Raw genomic sequence first — 22,211 nt, forward strand, 5'->3', positions numbered from 1 at the left:
TATTTTTTCCTCAAAATAATAACATACCGGTATCGACCTGTTTGTTTTGTGAATCTGAGTTTAGTTAGTCTAAAGCATTACTTTATTGTTGATTCCAAACAGTTTTGCATTCTTCAAACAGTTACGGATATGGGCCCTGTTGACGTGATATAAAAAATACAAACAAAAGGAGTTTTATACCAGGCAGATATCATCGTAGTCGAATGATACAAAATAAGTTTAAGAACTTAAATTTTATATTACCATTGACTTTGCCTTGCACTGGGCGCTCCTGCACTTTCTGCATTAACGACGAAACCATGGGTATGTCCTGCAAATACAATTTGATCGAGACCAATCATAGTATAGTATAACATAGAGCTTCTTACAGCAATACAGACTTACCACAAGTTACTGTTTTATTTACTTTAACTGACCAGTGAATAGTTGTACTATAATAGGTTTGGTATTTTTCTTTTTCTTTTTGATATTTCAATAATAAAGTCTTTAAGAAAAACGAATTACGTATCGTGATGAATAAAACCTATTAATTTTAGTCATATCTTAATCGAACAAAGTAGCCTCTTACTGCGGTCAATCTAAATTTGATTATTATCTTAGTAGGGTTATAACATACCGCAGCCGACCGACCGTTACAATATACATAAACAATAATTCCGACCACTAACATCGTATTGAAAAATAAAACGCTACTAGCGAAAACGGTTTATTACGGAGGCGTACATGGTACACCCTGATACTGTTATGATGCCAACAGCTTAGGACGGCATGATATAAACAAGATGTCATGACGTAAAAAATAACTCATCGTGTCGACTAAAACTATGATGATAAGTCATTTTAACGAGAGCATGACGCAAAAAATTATGTTGATTTGTCGACGTCGATCATGTCGACCAAATATGTTTTCGCGATAAGCCGGAAACTTTGATTTCGATACTTTAACTTAATGTTGTTATGGCGAGTCAAATTTTGTCGAAGCAAACCAAAACTATGTCGACATACCATGTTATTTGACAGTAAGTCGATATAGATTAATACGGCATCTAATATTATTGGGGTGTACCATATACGCTTCCGTAGTTTATAGTATTGAATAGTTGAACATGTTGTGTAACGGTTGTTAAGATTGATAGATTCAAATAGAACACAACAAATTGCTTAACGACAATAACTATTGATAATGATCTGTTGTAATTTTATTCACTATATAAATTTGTGTGACAAACTCTTTTTAAAAACAAATGGGCAGTATTTTGTAATGTTTAATGGATTTAATATGTTATATTGCCCTCATACACACACACACTGCACAAACGTCTCGCAAAGGAACATACATGTGACTGTTACAATTATAACCCAATCTAATATTACTGTTTACAAATGTCAATGAAATCTATCAATATCAGAAACACTAGTAGACTGGCTTATTTACGCGGCATACTATTCTGTCAGTGAGTGTCTGGTAAATATAATGGTCCACTTGTCAATATCCTATTTATACAAGTACATTTAGATTATGCATACCGGTAATATTTTATGCGAATGAAGTCATATATATATACGCGACGTCAATTAATGGCTTACTGCTGCATTTGCACACATTTAATTTCTAGCATCTTGACATGGGTATTAACGGCACCTGTTTTAATTTAAATTATGCACGTATCATTCAAGTGCATGGGCTGATTTTCTTATATTAAACGTAAAATATTCAAGATTAAATAACAAAAGAACAAATAGTAAAAGGCAATGTATTGGAAAATAGCAAAGACGCACGTATAAAGTAGAGTCAAAATGCAAAAGTAAGTGTGGTGTGTATTATGAGATTATTAAAAAATTCGCAATTTTCTTAATCTACATAAACTAAGAATATGTTCTATATTGAATTCGTCTCTTGTTTGCTGAAGAACGTGACGACTGAACAAATTTAACAGAACATTATCATTTCAAATGCATTTACAAGTAAAATTTCACATAGATATAATTACCTCTATCTTTGCCTTCAAACGTTTCAGCACTCCATCATTAACATCCTAAAGTTTCAAAATAAAACATAAAACGTATATAACCGTTTCAAGATTCAACATTGTTTCACTGGCTTTTAATATATAAGTTAATCCATCTTAAATATTTAGTTTTGTTGGATAAAACTTAGGAATTTCGAATATCGAAGTTGAGATTTGATATTGGCAGACGGCAACGTTCACAATATCATGAAAGTGGAGATTTTACATTCACGTGACGTACACATTGACGTGGACATAAGTTTTCACAATGGGCTTATTTTATACCCAGAATCTTAAGTATAAAATTTCGATCTCATGTTTCCGTGTTCGTTTTCGACTTCTCTGGTTCTAACAAGAGAATAAAAGTGTCCGATGCAAGAAGAAAACACGTCTTCACTTAGCGCTGGCAAGTTTTAAATATTATACAATACATATTGGTCTGCCATAATGTGTATTTCTTATAATGGGATGTATGTGTGGGATGAATAAATAAGACAGGCTGATCAAAATTGGCTCACAACTTCGTTGTAAAATAATTTAGTATGTCAAAAGCGAATATTTAATTATAAATACTCATAACTACTAGCCATTTGACTTACCTAAATGTACTTTAAGTTCAACTTACACGTAATTCAATGTATTGCCAAGCTTCTATCCACGCTGAATTCATGTCAACATTCAGTTGAACTAACGCTTCAACAACTTCTACATCATTGCGAATCCAGAAATAATGCATGGTGAATGCGATATCATCACTCTGTAAAATACAAAATGCAATCAAGTGTTTCAGATTTGTTAATCAATACTAACAATTACATTTTCATTTTTTTCAGTCACTTAACTAAAAGCATAAATATATATGTTGTAGACACGCAACCTATTGAGTTGTTATGTTGTCAATTTAGGATGAAAACTGTATCAATGTTTTTGGCTATTAAACTTTAACTGCAAAGTAATAAATGTATGTGATGCCTATCAAATAAATGATATTTGTATTTTGCAGACTGGGCTCTTGAGTACAGTATATTGAACTGTGTCAAGGTTGATATGTATATTCAGATGATGTAACATCATTAATTTGTGTAGGTATTGTGGATATTAAACCGTTTCTAACCGTATTTAAGTAGTAACTTTGTGTTCACGTGTTATTACTTCACAAATTGTATCGATAGCTGTGTTTATTTGTTAGCTTACGAGGCCAACATACATTTGGTATTACACTGCTATGTATTGTTACGGAGTAAGTTGATATTATAACAATGACCTTCATATTTATTATGACAAATATGATAATCAATAATCTTTTACAAATACATTATAATAACTATTGATAGCAATACATGGCTGTAAGCTATGCGCACATACATTTCCTACACAGCTGAGAAATAATTTATCTCATTTAATCACTACTTCCCACTCGGTTGATTTTCAATAACACGTCTCTGTATACTAAACTATTAACCACAAAAATATAAACAAAATGTCCATATAATTAATAAGACACTGAATAACCGTTATTTTTTCACGAAATAATAATTATACTATTTAATACTGTTCATTGTACGTCGATATGATAGCTTTGTATTCTTAATTCGTTATCCAAAGTGAACTATTGGAACCATCTGTGCTCATGTTTATTCATAACATTACGATGTAACTGAACATGATCGATACAAATAATATTGATGTTGCTGAAAATTGTTGATATTCATACCATTATTAATTTGAGTTGTAATGGATGTAACTTCAATATAGTATGTATACTGGTTATGTATGCATGTATGGGGATAAAGTGTTTTATTTTTTAAGTCTGTGCCCAAACGGGTATATCAACGGTATTTTCACCAAAATCCAGAATTATCTGTAATGGCAGTGAGCATTTCATTCTTTAAAGGATATTTGCATATAGAAGCCATACAAAATCACGCATGTCAATTTTCAACTCGCCACTGTAAATCATAACCATATATAAATATCGATCGACCAATCAGCGATCGATAAATCGCCCCGGTTGCTAACGACCTGTCCGTCATTTTCTGGACAAGATGCTTACTTTGTTCGTGCACAGCGACTCGGTCACAAAAACCCACGACATTCCCATCAAAAAGACCGATTTTAGTCATTATCTGATAATAACGGTTTAGAAATTTAACAGATAATTTTACAGGGTGATTAGGTTGTATATGTTTTTTTCAACATATTTGCATTATTGTTAAAATCAGCGATTATACATTCATACAAAGATGTACAGACACATCCAATTATAACCCATTCGGAAACATGAAACCTTTATAAGTTGTGGGAGCAAATTACATAAAACGATTGTATGAACCTGTTAAACGTTATGCGTGTACGAAAACATCGGCTTCTCGCCAAACTTATATATACATTTGATTTTTCAAAAAAGAGATGGAGCCAATGTAAAGGAGGTGGTGCTTAGAATAAGAGGTGACGCCCACGCACATGTATAGCTAATAAATGTGAAATATTTTATGTAATTGTTTTTATATAATGTTTACAGTACTTGTATTATTTTTGTAAGTTGACTTCTTCAGCACTTTTGAGTCGCTTGCGTTTTTAATTCGGTAAAAGTATGTCTTGATAGATTTAAACCTCCGTCTTTGTACGATAAGAACATTAGATATGTAGTATACATAAAATAAAGGAAAAAGACCGAGCTATCTTCCTTTTTTGGAGTTGATAGTGAACAAAACATTATATATGAGCCTATTTAAGATTCGTTGACCTTTGCCTCTTAGTATATTAAGCATTTGGATTAAGGAAAAACAAAAACATACTTTCAAGAAGAAGTATTATCTTATATTAATTTCGTGATTTATCATACTGTATACAAATATTTTTATTGATGAAATATTTTGATCATATCTAATATTAAGTTATTCATTTTATTGAGTATGACATATTTTGGTAAATATCGTACAATATGTTTTATATATGTTGGTGACTTCTTAAATGTAGTTGATCACTAATATATTAAAAAATGCATCTTATTTATTATAGAATATGTTACTGTTCTGTACAGATTTGGGCCTGTGTATGTACGTTGACAATACACCTATAAATGTCTGCGCAAACATGACTTCGTTGTTAATCAAGATTGTATGCGTTGACAATCAATCAACGCATATATTTAATCTGTCAAATAAATGATTATGCCAAAGCTTGTGGCAGTAAATATGCCTTACTAAATTAAATAATAATCATCTGTTCATACTTTTTAAATGACGACGTTTGATCGACATTTGCCAAGAGCAGAGGAATACACCAACATTGTGTAATTAAATTTATCGTATAAACAAATGACAAAGGGCCATAGTTTGTCAAAACTGTTTCATTTGCGATCACATTCGCATCAAAGTCAAACAGATCTTATTGTTTAAACAAAATGTTCACACTATTCGAAGAGCAATACTTTCTATAACTAAATTTGCTGTAATATAGAAGGGTCATACTTGTCGCAGACACAAAGTATTCCATTTCATTGATGTACACAGTTAGGTCATTCAGTTATGAACAAAGAGTAATATACACTTATTTTGGAGATTTTGGGACGTACAGGCACAATTTCAAGACTTAATGTAAGCAAAAGCTACGCAGTGCATTTTTAATAACTGTATATCAAACGAAAATAGGTTGAATTTAATTACAATGCTTATTTTACTCAAACTAGATTCACAAAGTAAATAGTTTTTATGATTTATGCTTGCGGAACATTCAATACTAAAAGTGGATAATACTTAAGATAATTGTAGAGCTCTGGATAACAATAATTATATTTGACACTATGAGGTTTCGATTGCTCAGGTTATCACAATCCAACTGTACTACAACACGTGGATTGTGAATGCGTGCGTTATTTACCATTGATATTGCGAAATATAGCTCAACCTGACTTTATTGCGTAAAGATGCTACATATACATGTAGAGTAAGAAGGTTATGTGACATTTAGTGTTGCTTTTGACATTTAGCTTCAACCTTGTGATATAAAAAGCCGGTGCCACATTATATGTTGCTCCTCATATCGTCATTGTAATTGTCTAGTAAAATGTTATATTGTAATTACTAATAACACTCAGACTGATAATTTACATAAAAACATCGTGTTAAATAAGCTATCTCTGTAAAAATGACCTATAATATACTTAACTAAAGCCAATAAGGGTCTTTAGAAAAGAAAAAAAAGCTTCACAATGACAAGTCTCAATATTCTGAATTAAAACAAGTGTAATTGCGGACTAACCTACGAACCGGAAGCCGATGGATATAATCTTGCTCATTTGATGGGTGAAATGAAAATAGTTTGTTTAGCGTCGTTACTTGCAATGTCAATATATTGTATTCCAATTTCCTTCATATATGCACTGCGATGTTTGAATATTCTTCATCATATGTTATTTTATTATTAGTAAATGTTTTATGTTGTATGTATCATAAATGCTAAAGTAAATGTGCAAGATACAATAACTGCATTATTTAAGTCCTTGTCTCACGAAAACAGTTAAATATATTAGGGTTTATCCGGGTTTGTTTAGATTAAATTAAAAATGGAATGAAATGGCGAATATACGAGTGCAACTAGTCGATTTATTCCAAAGGTATCGCAAGCAAACGTATGTGATTAAACATTTAATAAACACTCGCTAAACTTAATTATCAGACGACTTTTAAAAAGATATGTTTCTTAGATGTGCACGCAGTTAATTTGTTATCGTGTGTGTGAACGGTTTCTTTAACGCATTGTTCTAAATTTAACGCATTGTTCTAAATTTAATAGTAATCTTTTCGTAAACCAGTATATACTTTTTACAACGGTACATTATATTACCATCCGTAAATGTTATACTTACATTCATTATGTTCTTTCTTATGTCATCTGTACACACCAGTCGCTTGACAACACCAGCTCTGTCACGATCGCAAAGAACCCAGTTCAAGAGACAAATCCCAAGTGAATTATCTATCAAGAAATAAATCACATTATTTAATCAACATTCGTCTAGTCATTTCACTCAAAATTGCGAACATTTCCAAATAAAACATCACACATTCATCATGATGTTGATGTAAGTACATGATTAATAGACATTGATTATGTTGGTAAAATGTGATCACTACATTAAAGAGATTCAACACTATTTTAAGAAATGTAAATGATTATAAAGTTAGGTTCTTGACTATGCTTGTGTGTAATATTGTGGTATACTGGCATTTCACCGGGTTCTATATAAACAATGTGCGTTTTATGGCTTCTATGCGCACCTATACAATTATAAGCAAACGAAATAACTGGTGACCTTGAATCTGTATTTTTCATTATATGCCATTAAATACATACAGTTTAACGGATGACGTGTTTTGTAGGTTATAAATTGTGAGGTTATTTTGATTTTACACATTTGTAATTCTGCATGATTATGAGTCATTTTATTGGTGCTGGATTACTTTCGGTATGCAACAGCTAATCCCAAAGCGGTGACCGATATATGTTGTGTGCCTTGCTTAAGAAAAAAAGTTTTGATTAATGCGATGACAGTACAAATAAGAATACATTTTGTATGATGAATGCTAACATTTAAAACATTGCTTATACCAAACAAATATTATAATAAATAATGGTTATGTTAGTAAGAGAAAAATGACTGAATCTAGGAGTTTTTACATAGGTAGTGTTAGGAAAAAGTAATGTTTATATGATGATCAATAATGTCTTAAAGGGATCTTTTCACGCTTTGGTAAATTGACAAAATTGAAAAAAGTTGTTTCAGATTTGCAAATTTTCGTTTTAGTTATGATATTTGTGAGGAAACAGTAATACTGAACATTTACCATGGTCTAATATAGCCATAATATGCATCTTTTGACGATTTTAAAACCTCAAAATTATAAAGCTTTGCAACGCGAAACGATTGAATAATTCGGAGAGTTCTGTTTTTGTCGTTAAATTTTGTGAAACTACGAAGATTGCTTATATAAGGTATAAAATACATTCCGTTTGTGTACTCGGCGGAATAGCTCAGTAGGCTAAAGCGTTTTTACTTCAGGACTCTGGCAGGACTCCAGGGGTCACTGGTTCGAAACCTGCTCCGGGCAATGTTCTTTTCCTTTTTTTGATTTTATTCTTGATTTTTTACTGAAGCTTTTACGATCCAATGTTTATATTTATCAATATAAAGCATTTAATGAATAAGTTAAAAAATGCCAAAATCTGTGAAAAGGCCCCTTTAAGTCAGAAAATGGAAGGTTGTCAAATGCAGAGTAAGATTTATAATTTAAAATGTAAAAGGGAAACGTCAACAACAGAGGAAATTGTAAAATATGCAATAATAAGATGTTTGAGATTATTTTAAAGCTTTTTAAGACCCAGACTCGCATTTGAATAAGCAATACGGTTACATTTGTTATTTTAATGACATATATATTGAAGGGGAATTAAAGTGTATGTTTGAAAAATTAAAGTTTTCATTTACTTTCAAACAATTAAACAATGTTAGGGCAGCAGGACCTGATTATAAGTTGATTGATTTTTTAAATATGGTATTTACTTTTAAAGTGTGTCATATGCATGGTTTAACAATCTCATTTTGAAGGGTCGATTCCCTGATTACTGATCTGATGGATGGATTGTTCTTCTACATAAAAAGGGAGAACAAGACGATATGAATTATTTAAGGGGCATTACGCTGCTTAGTACTTTTGGTATATTGTTTACAAAATTGATAAACAGTAGATTTAATATTTGGGCTGAACAAATATCATGTATATACTGAAGCCCAGGCTGGTTCTGAAAAAAACTTGGATAATATTTGTTTTATCCATTGTGTAATTAACAATTTGTTTCATAATTATAGGAACCAATATGTTCAAAGTGTGGACTACACCAAAGCGTTCGAATTGTTGTTATAAGGGATATTGTTGTGTGCAAACTAATCAAAGTTGGTGTAAAGGGTAACATGCTTATGATAATTAAATCGATTTGTACGAATGGCAACGTAAGGATAAAATTGGAAATATAATAAGTAAAGATGAATTCGTTTGCTTTGTTTATAAACGGAAGTGGGAGTCGCTTACGGTTTTATACGAGATGTATTTAAATGATTTAGACAAATACTATATGTTGCACAGCTTTAATGGCATAGATTTAGGTATGCTGAACTTATTTTTATTTATTTTATGCGGATAATATTTGTATACTTACGGAAACTGAAGATCAGTTGAAAAAGGGTTTGTTATGATTGTGATAGATTGAAACAAAATGAAAATTTTTCGAAATCAAAAATAATGATTTTAATTGGGGTAAATTCAGAAAAAAAGATGTGTTTGTGAAACACTATGTCCCAATATATTTTGCCTTTGACCTTAAAGTATGAGCTTTATCTTGCCCTTTCACCACTCAAAATGTGTAGCTCCATAAGATTCACGCATGCTTCATATGAAGTTGCTATCTTTAATATTGAAAAATGCAAATAACATAAGCGAGTGTGACCCATATATTCGACTTTTGACCTTCAAATTGAAGAATGACATTTACCTTGACATTTTACCACTCAAAATGTCAAACTCTATGAGATACACATGCATGCCAAATATAAAGTTGCAATCTTCACTATTATAACATTTATGGCAAATGTTAAAGTTTGACGCAAACAAACAAATACATAAACACACAAACAAAGCAACACACACAGGCAGGGCAAAAACAATATTCCTCCCTTAATATTGGAGGAGGGCTTTACAATACAATTATTTTATAAAGATGAACAATTGGAGATAGTCACTAATTGTATTTATTGGGTTTTGTTGTTAGGATATGTGTACAAAAAGCATCGATGCCTTAGCAGGTCAGCAATCAAAGGGCTCTGGTTAACTAAATGCATGAATGTTAAAATACCCTACACTGTATGTTAATTGTAAATTGTATAGGCTCACATGTTCTATTTTACATTACGCGTCGGATGTGTGGGGATAAAACAACGCTCATGTGCTAGAAAAAAAGTGGAACTTTTTCTAAAAGAATACAGATGTAAAGATACAGTCTCAAAATAATTTTGAACATGGTTAATTAGAAATAACCTCTTTCCCTACTATAAAAGCTGTTAATTTAGTTGGATACTGGTTAAAATTGTAAAGTTACATGACTGTTACTATGCTAAATTTGTGTACAAAACCATATGTAGAATAATGGAAAGCAGACAAAATGTAACAAAACTGTTAAAGCTGGTATGTTTGCTTTCGTAATCACTTTGATTTCAATGTTCGGGGATATATATATTTTTGCTGATGGTATAATATATTGTTATGTTAAATTAACGATGTCATGAATTATTTCTACAAAACTTGCAAAATAAATTCATTTTTTCTTCTCGAGTTTGGACTTTGTAAATTTTGTAACATTGCGTTATTTCAAAATAAATCATATCGGAAAAGTATCAACACACACAAGATAAAAAGTGTCTTAAGTTGGCAATATTCTTCACTTTGACTCTAATGTTAGACCGTGAGATGACAAAACCATACTCCAATTCCATACGAGAAACAATGTAATATGTGTCATATGCTCGAAAATGGGTATCACTTCAAATTTGAAGGTACACTATATTCAAAATGTGAAACATTAAATGTTGATAAATACTATTGGAAAAGGACAAATATGTTTACATTTGTTGAATTAATGAGATCCGAAAAAGGTAAAACAAATAACAATTCTGCATTATATGTGAACAAGCCTTTCAACTATCCCGGTCCTAACTTCTTTAATCTTTTCTATGATTATCTTTAAATAATTAGGACACATTCGAACGTAACCAATTTGTGTAGATTCATCCTGATAACAATGATTGATCTCTCGCTTATGTTTTGTTTGTATATCAACATGTACTTTAGTTGTATACAATGTTCTAATCACTTGATCATTCGTTTGTTGGATGCATAACAGGTGTGTGATGTATACCCATTGATATGTGTCTATTGTATACAAAATAAACTGTTTTAACTGTGTTACAACTATAGGTCACTTTCTATAAATGGGAATAAATTGTGCTTCAAAATAGGGATCCTTTGTGGCGCTTAATAACAATCATAACAATTATCATTTTTTATATCATTTATATGACATACACTATGCTAAAGCGAGAACATTATAAAGAACTGCATATACAATATTACACATCTACACGTTTGATACCATTATATAAAACACATTTATATTTATTTTCATCAGACATATGTTTTAATCAGATTTAAATGTCTATTAACTAACGAAATTACATTAATAAGCACATGCAAATATAGTATAATTATCGTATTAAGAGAACACTCTTTATTGCTTAATACATAAGGACGTTCGAAGAAAAAGTTAACCACGAGCTACTACGCACCTTCCCAGCAAAGATCAAATATCATCTCCGCAAGCATTTCGGACATGTCGCAAAGCTTTATGACCGCCATAAGGTGTAGCTCCTCCTCGTAAGTTTCTTCAAACTGTTTGATAGCGTCATTTGGAATAGAACTGTTTCGAAGCATTTTTGATTTGATTTCATTATTGCTGTCCGACGTGGCACTGTCTTGTCTAAACACCAACAATAACTGTGTAAATGAGATTTCATACAGCATGTATATCATATTTTATTTACAAATTTAAATCGATTCCACATAATGTTTTTTTTTATTTCAAGAAGTATTACCGTTTGCGAGTATCCGAGTCAGTAGTGATTACAACCACGGAAGGTATGCCTTTGTCCATAGCAGAGTTTACAGCTTCCAACGTTTTTGGGTCATTGTTCAGAACGAGATTGACCATTCCAACTCGCACAACTGACCAATCTTGGTAGATTTCCCCTGAAAGTTACACACGTGACTGATGATCTTAATCTACAAACGCAAATTAGTTGGAATACTTTTGAACAGATGCTTGTGTTCTTTTGACGTTATTACTTGCTAAATTTACAAATTTTAACTATGTAGCGATGATATTTGCGTGTAAATACTATCATTTATTAATAACGCTTTCCAGCGTTGAATTATTAAAGGGACTACACATGTGTAGTAAAAGAAGCGTCCGTTTATAAATGTGTATAAAACAATATGGGTTAAACATGTATATAATACTGTTTCACTTAGCGGTTAAAATTTAGAGTATGTTACTTTTGTAACCTGATGCAATTGATACAACTGTTAAACGATGTGTATGTTTGCATTAAAACGTGTGTAAACACAGTGCTGTATGATAGTGTACAGTGTAATTGATGGGAACGCGTCATTATATCGCACATTAAAGTGTTGAGTCGTCGCTTGCGAACAACTTTGATAACTACCACATTTTTAAAACAACTGGATTAATCCACTAAACTTCACCAAATGAGTGCAATATATCTAAGTTCGCAAACAAAAGTACCGTTTTCAATAATTTTATATATCATATAATGCATTTGTTTTATTGAAATGGAATGTTATATTGAAATCAAGAAAAATTTAAACGCAGGAAATTTGGTTTTCTCATGCGAAATTTATAAAAAATAGTTTTCCTTAACACTTTGTTTCTGTACACGTCTGAGTAATGTGTGATTTATTTAGGCGTATAAATCGTTCAATTATGGTGAAAACATGATTTTTTTAACGTTTTACTGTGTGTGATTGATGTGGTGTAGTCCCTGCTAGTTTGGTGAAAACAAACAAGGATTTGGAGATGTTGTTTGTGTATTTGTCAAACTCTCTATTCACCAGAAAACTATCCATATATTACTTAAAATGGTTCAGCAAATTAATAAGAACTCGAATATGAACATGATCGCCGACATACATGCAACATCGGCATATGGTCGTCGTGTCGCATTTTGCAGCGTTTCATATCTTAATAATATTTTGGAAATTAATCTTTTACATATAAAACGATTGACTTTAAAAGACTTTGCTTCGATGCGTTTTAGTGAACAAGCAGCACAACTAGATTTGGCTTCGATATTAACATTTAGATGACAATGCATTTTATTATTTTAAGTATGCTATTTTAACCGCAAAGTAGCAACCGACACGCAAGTTTGAGAACAACAAACATATGTCTATGATTCCTTAAAACACATTTTAAAATTATAATAAAAATTATGTTACACTGAGGGCAAATATATCGTTTTCAGTTTCGCTAAAGTTAGAAATTTTCAATATAACAAACGTATTCATCCGGGCAATGTGCGGGAAATTTCTCCAACAAAGAGCCAACCAAACTGAATTCTGGAAAACGCTTAGGTATAGTTGCAGGCGGAAATGACATAATTGTCCTGCTTAAATACTTGTAAGAGGGACAAAACAAATCTATATAGAAACACACACGAACAAAAACAGATATACATAATTGATGTTGTTTTTGTATTTGTAAAATATATTCCTTGATTGTTAAGAGAAAACGGATCGCATATTGTATTTTATCTGCACAGTTCTTAGCTACATCATGCCCATATCAGATGTGGCGTGTTGCGCAAGTTTGAGTGTGCTTTTTTATTATTATATACGTTTATTAAGTGTCTATAGAAACAACACAACATACAATGCGAACATAAAAGGAAAATAGGGCAACCGGCAATAGGCGAATCATCAATAGATATGTCAAATATATACATAATGTAACAGGTCTATAATTAGTGTTTTGTAACCTATTTCTTGTATGTAAGGTGATGTATCGGTTGTGACTAGTAATACACAGAAGTTCCGGTTTATGATGCTTGGTTTTACGATTCGAGATTGAAGGCTTGAACATCGATGAGAATCTAATCTATGCTATTACATCTTTGTGACAGGTATGGTCATCTTTGTGTAAAGGTATATGTCCCTGTGTATTTCCTGCATTTATGGCCCATCTCGCTTCTATTTACTTCTTCCATTTTGAGAAAACTCTTGGGCTGTCAATAACTTTTACATTGGTTGTTGCACATCACTTTCACATTGAAATATTAATATAACCGCAGTCACAGCGCTAACCTCCTCAAGACTGAGAGGGACCCGGAACAGAGTAGCTCATTCTCCGTAAGTAATATGTGTAGTTTGTCAAAGAAGCGCCGTATAAATACTATTGTCATTGTCACTGTTTTGTTTTCAGGATACCTGTGTTTATGTTAATTAATAAGTTATCTCACTATGCCATTTTATTATAAATATGTTGATTGGAACCACCACGCAGCATACCATTATGTTTTAAAAATGAATACGAGTTTGATGTGTATGTATAATTAATGAGTATGGTTACCACGGTAACCATCTATAATTTGTAACCTTATTATTAAATATGCGTATTGATAACTTGTATTTTTTAAGACGGTCAGTTACAGCTCATTTACCAACATCATTTATTATTATATATCCACTCAATGAACTTGTACATGTCAGCGCCTTTGTTGGGATTCTGCCCCCACATTTTGGAGCTGCTTGGGTTACATTACATACATATTTTATTTATTTGCCGTAGGCAGCATTATATTCAGTTAAATGTTTGCGATAATGAAAGATATTTCGTAAGGATTATTGTTGTGAAATCAATCCACAAAAACGGAACAAAATTCTTATTTAAAACAGGTCAATAACATATATTTTACATGGCATGTGTGCATGATGATTTCTACTCAAGAAGTTGTAGTAATAGTATAAGTGGTAGTAGTAGTAATAGTACTAGTAGAAGTAGAAGTAGTGGTAGTGTTAGTAGTAGTAGTAGTAGCAGTAGTACTAGTAGTAGTAGTAGTAGTGGTAGTGGTAGAGGTAGTGGTAGAGGTAGTAGTAGTGGTAGTAGTAGTAGTAGTAGTAGTAGAAGTAGGGGTAGTAGTAGTGGTAGAAGTGGTGGTAGAATTAAAACTGATAATTTCACTGTTAAAACAGTGAAAATTATCAGTGAAAATTATCGATAATTTCCATTGTTTAACCGGCACTATTTTTACCCCATTGTGACCCCCACGCATTCTTTCACCAAGAGCGAGAACTCTTCGATGAATATTAATATCAACATACGGAGTAACTTCCCTTGAACATACATGTACACACTGTTAGCGTTATTTACGCTATAAATATACTCCGCATATTAATACGCTAACATGACATAAACAAATTGTGTCATCATATGCGTATTTATTTTTTAAATGATGTTATCGGTGTTTTTTTCTTTTCACTTGATATGTGTTGCATTGTAAACACAAAAAAAGTTTTTGTTTAACGTTTGTTTTCTTGTGAACTATTTGCAACGCTTATTGTAAAAGTGGTAATGATATTTTGGGGCGCCCAATGGGAAATTGGTTTGAACGGATTGGCAAACGTATAAAAATATTAATTTGTGAGCATAAAATAAAAAGAAAATATGTTGGATTGGATTGAATATCGATTTTAATTCACTCGTGATCATAGAAACAATATTTTTTCAGTCGTGGCTGCGCCACTCGTGAAAATATAATTGTCTTTAATCACTCGTGAATTAAACTCGATATTCCACCCAATCCAACAAATATCCTCTATATATTTTATATGTTCTTTGTTTTATGGTTTTGTAAGTTTAGGTCAGATTCTTAACTACATTTAGATGTGCAGTACGTGTAGTCTACCTAATATATCAATATTACTTTACCATGAATGTTCTTATTGATCCAATATCCGTAGTTGTATAATATCTAGTTATTATGTAACAGTTCCTTGGTGTATCCATAACTCAACAAGGTCTATTTGATTCATTGTATGTGTGATGATCATTTTTTTATTGTTTTTGGCTCTATTATATGCGTCTGTTTGTAGCATGATATGAACATGGTTGTTTTAAATTTATGCAAATTAAGAATTGTTATTTAGTATCGAAAAATAATAATGTGTCGGGTTTAATACTTTGATATTCTTTCGTTCGCCATAAATAGGAGTTTTTGATGTTTATAAGCATACTTTATTAAAAAATCCATTTTATTTGTCTTATGATTCGCGCCTTTTTGATCTCATACTTCAGGCAAATAGTTTAAATTTGGTGACAGATATGTGTATTGTTCTTGTTGCTAAATTGATACTGATTAACGACGGAAAATACATGTCCGAGTTATGCTCCAGCTTCCTTTTTTTACACACACCATACTATTTAAATGATAAAACAATGTCAAGCTTCTCAACATGTAGAATTAAATCCATATGTGTGTGCCTTTCACTTTCTTAATATATTCTTTAATATGGTTTTTCGTCCGTGTTTATTTTAAATTTCGATGCGTTTCAGTACACCTCGGTAACGATAAACATGGATTGTAAAGCAATCACTTTTTTAGAATAAAACCTGATCGTTTGCGCATAGTATCTAACACAATTTAAGTTAAATGATTGGAAAGAATAAGTTCACATTCGAGTTTATATTGTTAAAAATATGGTTAAAGAGTACAATGGACGACACGGATAACCCACAATCTCTCTGTTATACTCCTTGATGAGAGTTTATTAAGTCCGATAGATCGTTATCATATTGTACTGCTGATTTGACAGTAGAATACATCGCTTTAATAGCGGTAATCATTTGCAATATCATAACGGTTTGCATAATTTATCAATATATTGTTTAATGTTTTGTCCCCTGTAAATAACTTTAGATATATAAGCCTGTAGCAAGTAAATGTACTAAGTAGTGTCGTTGCCTTGTTGATACATAGACTGATTTATTATTTATCGTTTCACAGTTTTCCGTCCATATTGAAAGACCATTTAGCAGAGTATGTTAATATTTTTAGCCAGTATATTGATGAGCATTGTTCCTCGGAAATGTTGTAAAGTGTTAGGATCACCCCTTTAAATATTTGTATATCGTAGCCCAATCCCCAGTATTCAGGGTATACAGCTCTGTGAACTATACTGTTACATAGTGTATGTACATGAGGTGATATGATAATCAAACGCATGTTTTAACTGTCCTGATACTTTATTATTATTTTTGTTCAAAACTACCCTTTGTATTTAGTAAAATGTTTTTCTCGCAATCTAAAGTATGGTCATGTGTTGCATAGCTTTTAGCGTTTGTTTTCTGAGTTAGCTCTTTTATAGTTTGAGTTTATACTAGAAGAAATTTAATTTATTCGAAAAATATTTATTCATTTGTTATGTTTTTTTAACCGATTTCACAAACTGTAAAGGTTCAGCGTTTGCGACATTTTAAAGAGTTATATTTCAGTTTATGTAAAATATAGCTTTCGCATATTTTCTTTGACATATGTCCTACATGTTTGGGGTTGGTTTAAACACTGTCTATAAAGTTATGCGAAAGTACACAACAATATAAACATACATGCTATGTTCGTAACGATATAATGGATAGAAAAATGCTGTATTACTGAACATGAAGACTGCAAAATACATCTTGACAGTTTGAGAAAAAATCTCGAGGCTTATGCTATATCCCTCTTCTGTCAGTAATAAGTGCTGCTGGTATGGTGTTATACAACATGAAACACCACTTTAAAGACTTGACTAAATTTATGAAAAATAAAGTACGGTTATAGGTATAAGAATAGAAATGAAAAAGTAATATACACTACATATATTATAACATGGTAGTTAAGATAGCAATAAAGCTAATAAGTTGAGTATGAAAGACAAAGGAGAGAAGGAGTAGAGTTTCATAATAAGAGATTTTGGGGCAAGAAAAGAAGCAGTTGCGGGATCGGGCAACGTTAGCAGAATATGGTTTGTTCTTGAGACTGAACGTGTGTGAATAATAATGAATCAACATGGGACGATTCGTCTTGAACACCAAAAAGAACAAGTTATGGGTTTGTAACTGGACAGATTATCAACTATATATATATCTTTTGTTCAGTATAAACAGGGAAACTGAAGAGTGATATGCATCTCCAATCTCACCACATTGACACTATGGACTGTGTGCATTGTTTTTCGCTAACATATGTTCATTTAAGCTTTTACCATGCATTCATAAACGTGCTTGTAGAGACTTAGATGTCCGCTCTCGATCGTAGTAATGCTGGGGTATTAATTTTATCTTTGTTTATATTTGCTTTCAAAGCAGGGGCCGTTCTGACATGTTCCGGTTGTCTAAGATTGTTACATTTGTAGTTTATGGAAGAACGAATAGTGAAGCAAGTTGTGATTTACACAGAATGCTTCTACAATCGTTAGAATTTCAAAGTGAACAGCCTTCCATGCTAGAGGATATAAGTGTACACACATATTGGGGCTGTATTGCATTATACATTTTTATAGAAATGGGTCAGTTGATAATCAGATCTCCTTTTTAATTAGTTCAAAAGCTGAAGAATTATATAGATTCTGCAAAGATGCCAAACGTGTCCTCTCGCTAAATACCCTTGCCGCGTCCTGCTGGATCTTTTTAAGTCCTATTTCATATTGTGTAGTAATATTATTATAGACCACATCATCGTATTCAGGATTTGGTTAATTTGTTTTTAGTATTTCGATATAAGGGTCTTTATGACGAGCGTAAACTTAACCTTTCTCATAAGATTGATCATGCTCCATGTTTTCTTCTTGATTGATTCAATACACGAATCGTCAAATCAGGAACATGAACCATATAAAATATAAGCCTACATGTTTATTAGACGAAACCTCAATGATTTGGTAGTCGTTGAGAAAAAGAGGAGAAAAAAGGATGAATTGGGCTGTTGATTTTTCAACATATTAGCCATGATTCGGGTTTGTATGGATTCAAGGTAAAACAACTCTTATCAGCCCATGAATGGAATTTTGCAAAGTCAGAGTTAAGATGAATAGCTGCATCAAAGGGGTTGTCAATGTATATTTATTTATTGGCAATGGGTCAGATTGGAAGCCGAAGATAACAACACACTGGTTCTTCTCATGATAGAAGATTTCACGAGATACCGCTTAGTCGGAGCTTGTGAATAAGCATTATACGCCGTTCTCTATCAAATGTCCTAGACATATCACAAAAACGGATCAAACCTCGATACCTTTGTCGTAGATTTATGTCAAAAGTAGATGTAAGTAACCAACATACTTTTTAACAGTATGCATGAAATGAACAGAAACAAACAAAACATGCAACAACTAAACACTTGTCCCTGAATCCTAATTCTACAAAATATATTTAAACTTAAACGCGCGATAGAAATCTTTTGAGCATTTTTGGTGAATTATTTAAATGATACCGGTATTGAAAACTCACAACATACATTTGAAACCAATATCTCAAAATGTCTGTGTATGTTTATGATGTTGTTGTAGATTTTTACTCCGTGTCTAAAAAATATTGCAAGAAACACAAATGCGATGTGTATACGTCAATTAGTGTAATGTCTTGAGAAAGGTACTTCCATTGTCCGCTTTTTTGATTATTTGCATAGGTTGGTGTTGAAGCGGTATGTTTGTATCGTTTAATGATTATATGAATTCATTTGGCGGCTTCCACAGCTTCACTGCACATATACAAGTGATAGTTTTTGCTGGTGTGAATGACTTTACTTTGAATGTAAGGGCTTTAATAAACGAGTTTGATGCGCATCATTGATAGGAAGATTTAAAGCGCAGACCAACTCAGCTTTTATGACGTAGTTTCGTGCGCATATAGATTTGCATACAACTTGATTATATATCAAACCAATACCCTATTAAGCGGCCCTTAACTTTTTGTTCGTCGTCTTAGATACCCACGTAAAACATTGTAAACAAATCGGATGTTATAATGTGTGCTATACCTGATTGATCGAAACTATTGGTTAATCTTGTTTAAACTAAAGTGTGTGGACGACGTCATCTTATATTTGCAGATACTGGGGGTTATGCTATGTTTACCCTGTAAATTTACGATTTGCCAATTGCAATATTTGCCTTCCGTAAGGTCAGATTTCTGTTGGAATGTAAGTTTCCAGTATTAAAGTTGGTTAGTTTTCCTCTGAAGGTTTTTTTGTAATATTCGCACATTTGATCGGGAGAAGGGTGTTCATCAGCGCATACATAATAATTTTCCCGTGGACACGAAACACAACGTGGGCATGAACAACAAAACCTGTAGAAGACAATCTGATGTTGCATACACACAATCCTTTGTGTTATAAATAGACATACATCAGTGTCGCTAAATACGAAAATCATAATGTATTGTCATCGGTTTGATACCAGAATAAATGATCGCATAGTAATCGCTCTTGCGAAGAGGCCAAAAAACAAGAGGGAAATTATAATTTTTGAATCAAGAGAAAAGGAACTGACAATGAAAGAACATAACAGTCTTTAGTTAAATATCGGGGCGGGGCTATTCTGGTATTTGTAAAATACACTGCAAATTTTGTAGACACTGTTTCAATATAAAGAAGGAAAACTCCAGCTGCTGGAGCAGTATTGAAATCTCATTATATACGAATAGTTGTTCCTTTATGTGAGTCATTATATATTTCAAAATACTGACCATTCATATAAAATGGAGATCTGTTTTCAAAATATACATATTCAGCATATCGTTTACTTGGAACCGATCATAAATTGTTAGAAAGCTGTATTTGTCATCACGTTACCTGGCTAAAGATGTTCAAACATAATTATGTTACTAATCTTAAAATATATTGTATACTACTGCATACCTTTCTCTCGTGATCGGATCATTTCGGACAAAATTCGTTTTTCTAGATTAGCTCGAAACTCAATTTCTCCACCGAATTTGTCTAGCGTAGAATCTTCCACTACGACGAATAGGTTGTGATATGGACCCAAATTACGTTCTGTATGCACTCTGTCTTGTAAATCATCGATTGCCGTGGTCAGTTGGTATTCACAGATGCGTGTAGCATCCTTCAATCACACATTTTACAATATAAGGATACATATGTATAATAATATATTCCATATTACACATAATATTTTTATATAACTCACAAACGCTATTATCATGTGTATATCATACATCAAATTAACTTAAATTTATTTGAAGGCTTTCAATACTTTTCCCAATTATTGCAATCAACCGTTACGTTTGATGACATGCTATATACTAGTATGAGATACTGTAAAAAGAGAGCGTATCCAACAGTTTAAGGTTGTAGTAACATTTTCAATGTGTACGTGTGTGTTTTTTTTTGTTATTCATGTTTTGAAAATGTTTTATCACATATGATCGTTTGAGTAAATATTTTACTGAGTGAATACTGCTATAAAATCAAATATTTATATGCAGCGAACAAATAATTGTTTTATATATGTAACCAATGCGAAATGTTGGCTTTATCAAGACTGATTGTGGCTTGACTTTGTCGCATATTAATTATATGTGTTGATATATTGCTCTTAAACATAACCTTACAGGCGCGTCGAAAGCTGTCGATCATTGAGGCTACGACATGTGAACTGATTTCAGAAGTATGCTTTAGGTCATTGTTGTAAGTACATGTAATTAGTTACTGATAAGTAGTGGATATGGAGTCCGTTTAGCGATCGAGATGCTTTTAGGTCAATCAAGCTAAAACGATAAGGCCTATTAGTTGCGACAGTCTATTAAATATATCAGTCCTAGCAACAACAGCCCTTTTAGCGCATCGTTATGTGAAGCTAATAGACAGCGTAAAAAGTGCAAAGGCTGTTAATTAGTTTGCATATAATATCGAGTCTCAACTCTCAACAGATGCAGATATGTTGGGCATTAAAGAAGCCCCATGCAAACATTAAATATTGTATTTTCCGTCTTACAAATGTGAACAGTACCTGCATGTTTTCTATCAACAACAACATAGTTATACAACAAACACACACTAACCCCATAGATGGTTCCATAAGGAGAATATCAACGGTATTTTTAGAAAAAATATATGACTGACACATGTTCAGATTCCTTTTTTTTAAGCAGATAATGTGTTATCGAATAACCATGTTACATTTATAAAAAAATCGATTTACGTTATCTTGGGATACGCACTAACGTCTCTTAACACTTCAAACTTAACAAAATACCCAACACTTAATTCCCATATTAATAGTGCACAAGTGGAAGCTCGATTTTGCATGCATTTTAAATTAGAACGAGTTCACCACAACGGTTGATTTTGAACCACGCGTTTTAAATTCCCCAGGTTAAACTTTGTATTATTTTGAATGTAACTATTTAATTGAGCGTACGTTATAACGAGAGTGCGTGTCTTTAAACTTGTAAAAACAAAAAAATAACGCACTTGTTTCATAATAAAATACCGTTTTGATGTGCCATTTACGT

At 32.2% G+C, this 22,211-nt stretch overlaps 1 protein-coding gene and 1 long non-coding RNA gene across 2 annotated transcripts; both read right to left on the reverse strand.

The window, feature by feature from the left end:
- Positions 1 to 243: 243 nt before the first annotated feature.
- Positions 244 to 2,766, reverse strand: LOC127860101 (uncharacterized). Its single transcript, XR_008039599.1, has 3 exons — positions 2,635 to 2,766; positions 1,992 to 2,036; positions 244 to 310 (listed from the first exon to the last, which is right to left on the reverse strand). It is a non-coding gene; the product is annotated as an uncharacterized LOC127860101 (long non-coding RNA).
- Positions 2,767 to 5,451: 2,685 nt separating this feature from the next.
- Positions 5,452 to 20,740, reverse strand: LOC127859670 (uncharacterized). The gene is made up of 5 exons (XM_052397176.1): positions 20,593 to 20,740; positions 11,713 to 11,866; positions 11,407 to 11,597; positions 6,880 to 6,989; positions 5,452 to 5,460 (listed from the first exon to the last, which is right to left on the reverse strand). The coding sequence occupies exons 1-5, from the start codon at positions 20,612 to 20,614 to the stop codon at positions 5,452 to 5,454; spliced, it is 486 nt and encodes a 161-aa protein (XP_052253136.1). The 5' UTR covers positions 20,615 to 20,740.
- Positions 20,741 to 22,211: the final 1,471 nt, after the last annotated feature.

This window comes from Dreissena polymorpha, chromosome 15 (assembly GCF_020536995.1).
Source record: "Dreissena polymorpha isolate Duluth1 chromosome 15, UMN_Dpol_1.0, whole genome shotgun sequence".
Classification (NCBI taxonomy): domain Eukaryota; kingdom Metazoa; phylum Mollusca; class Bivalvia; order Myida; family Dreissenidae; genus Dreissena; species Dreissena polymorpha.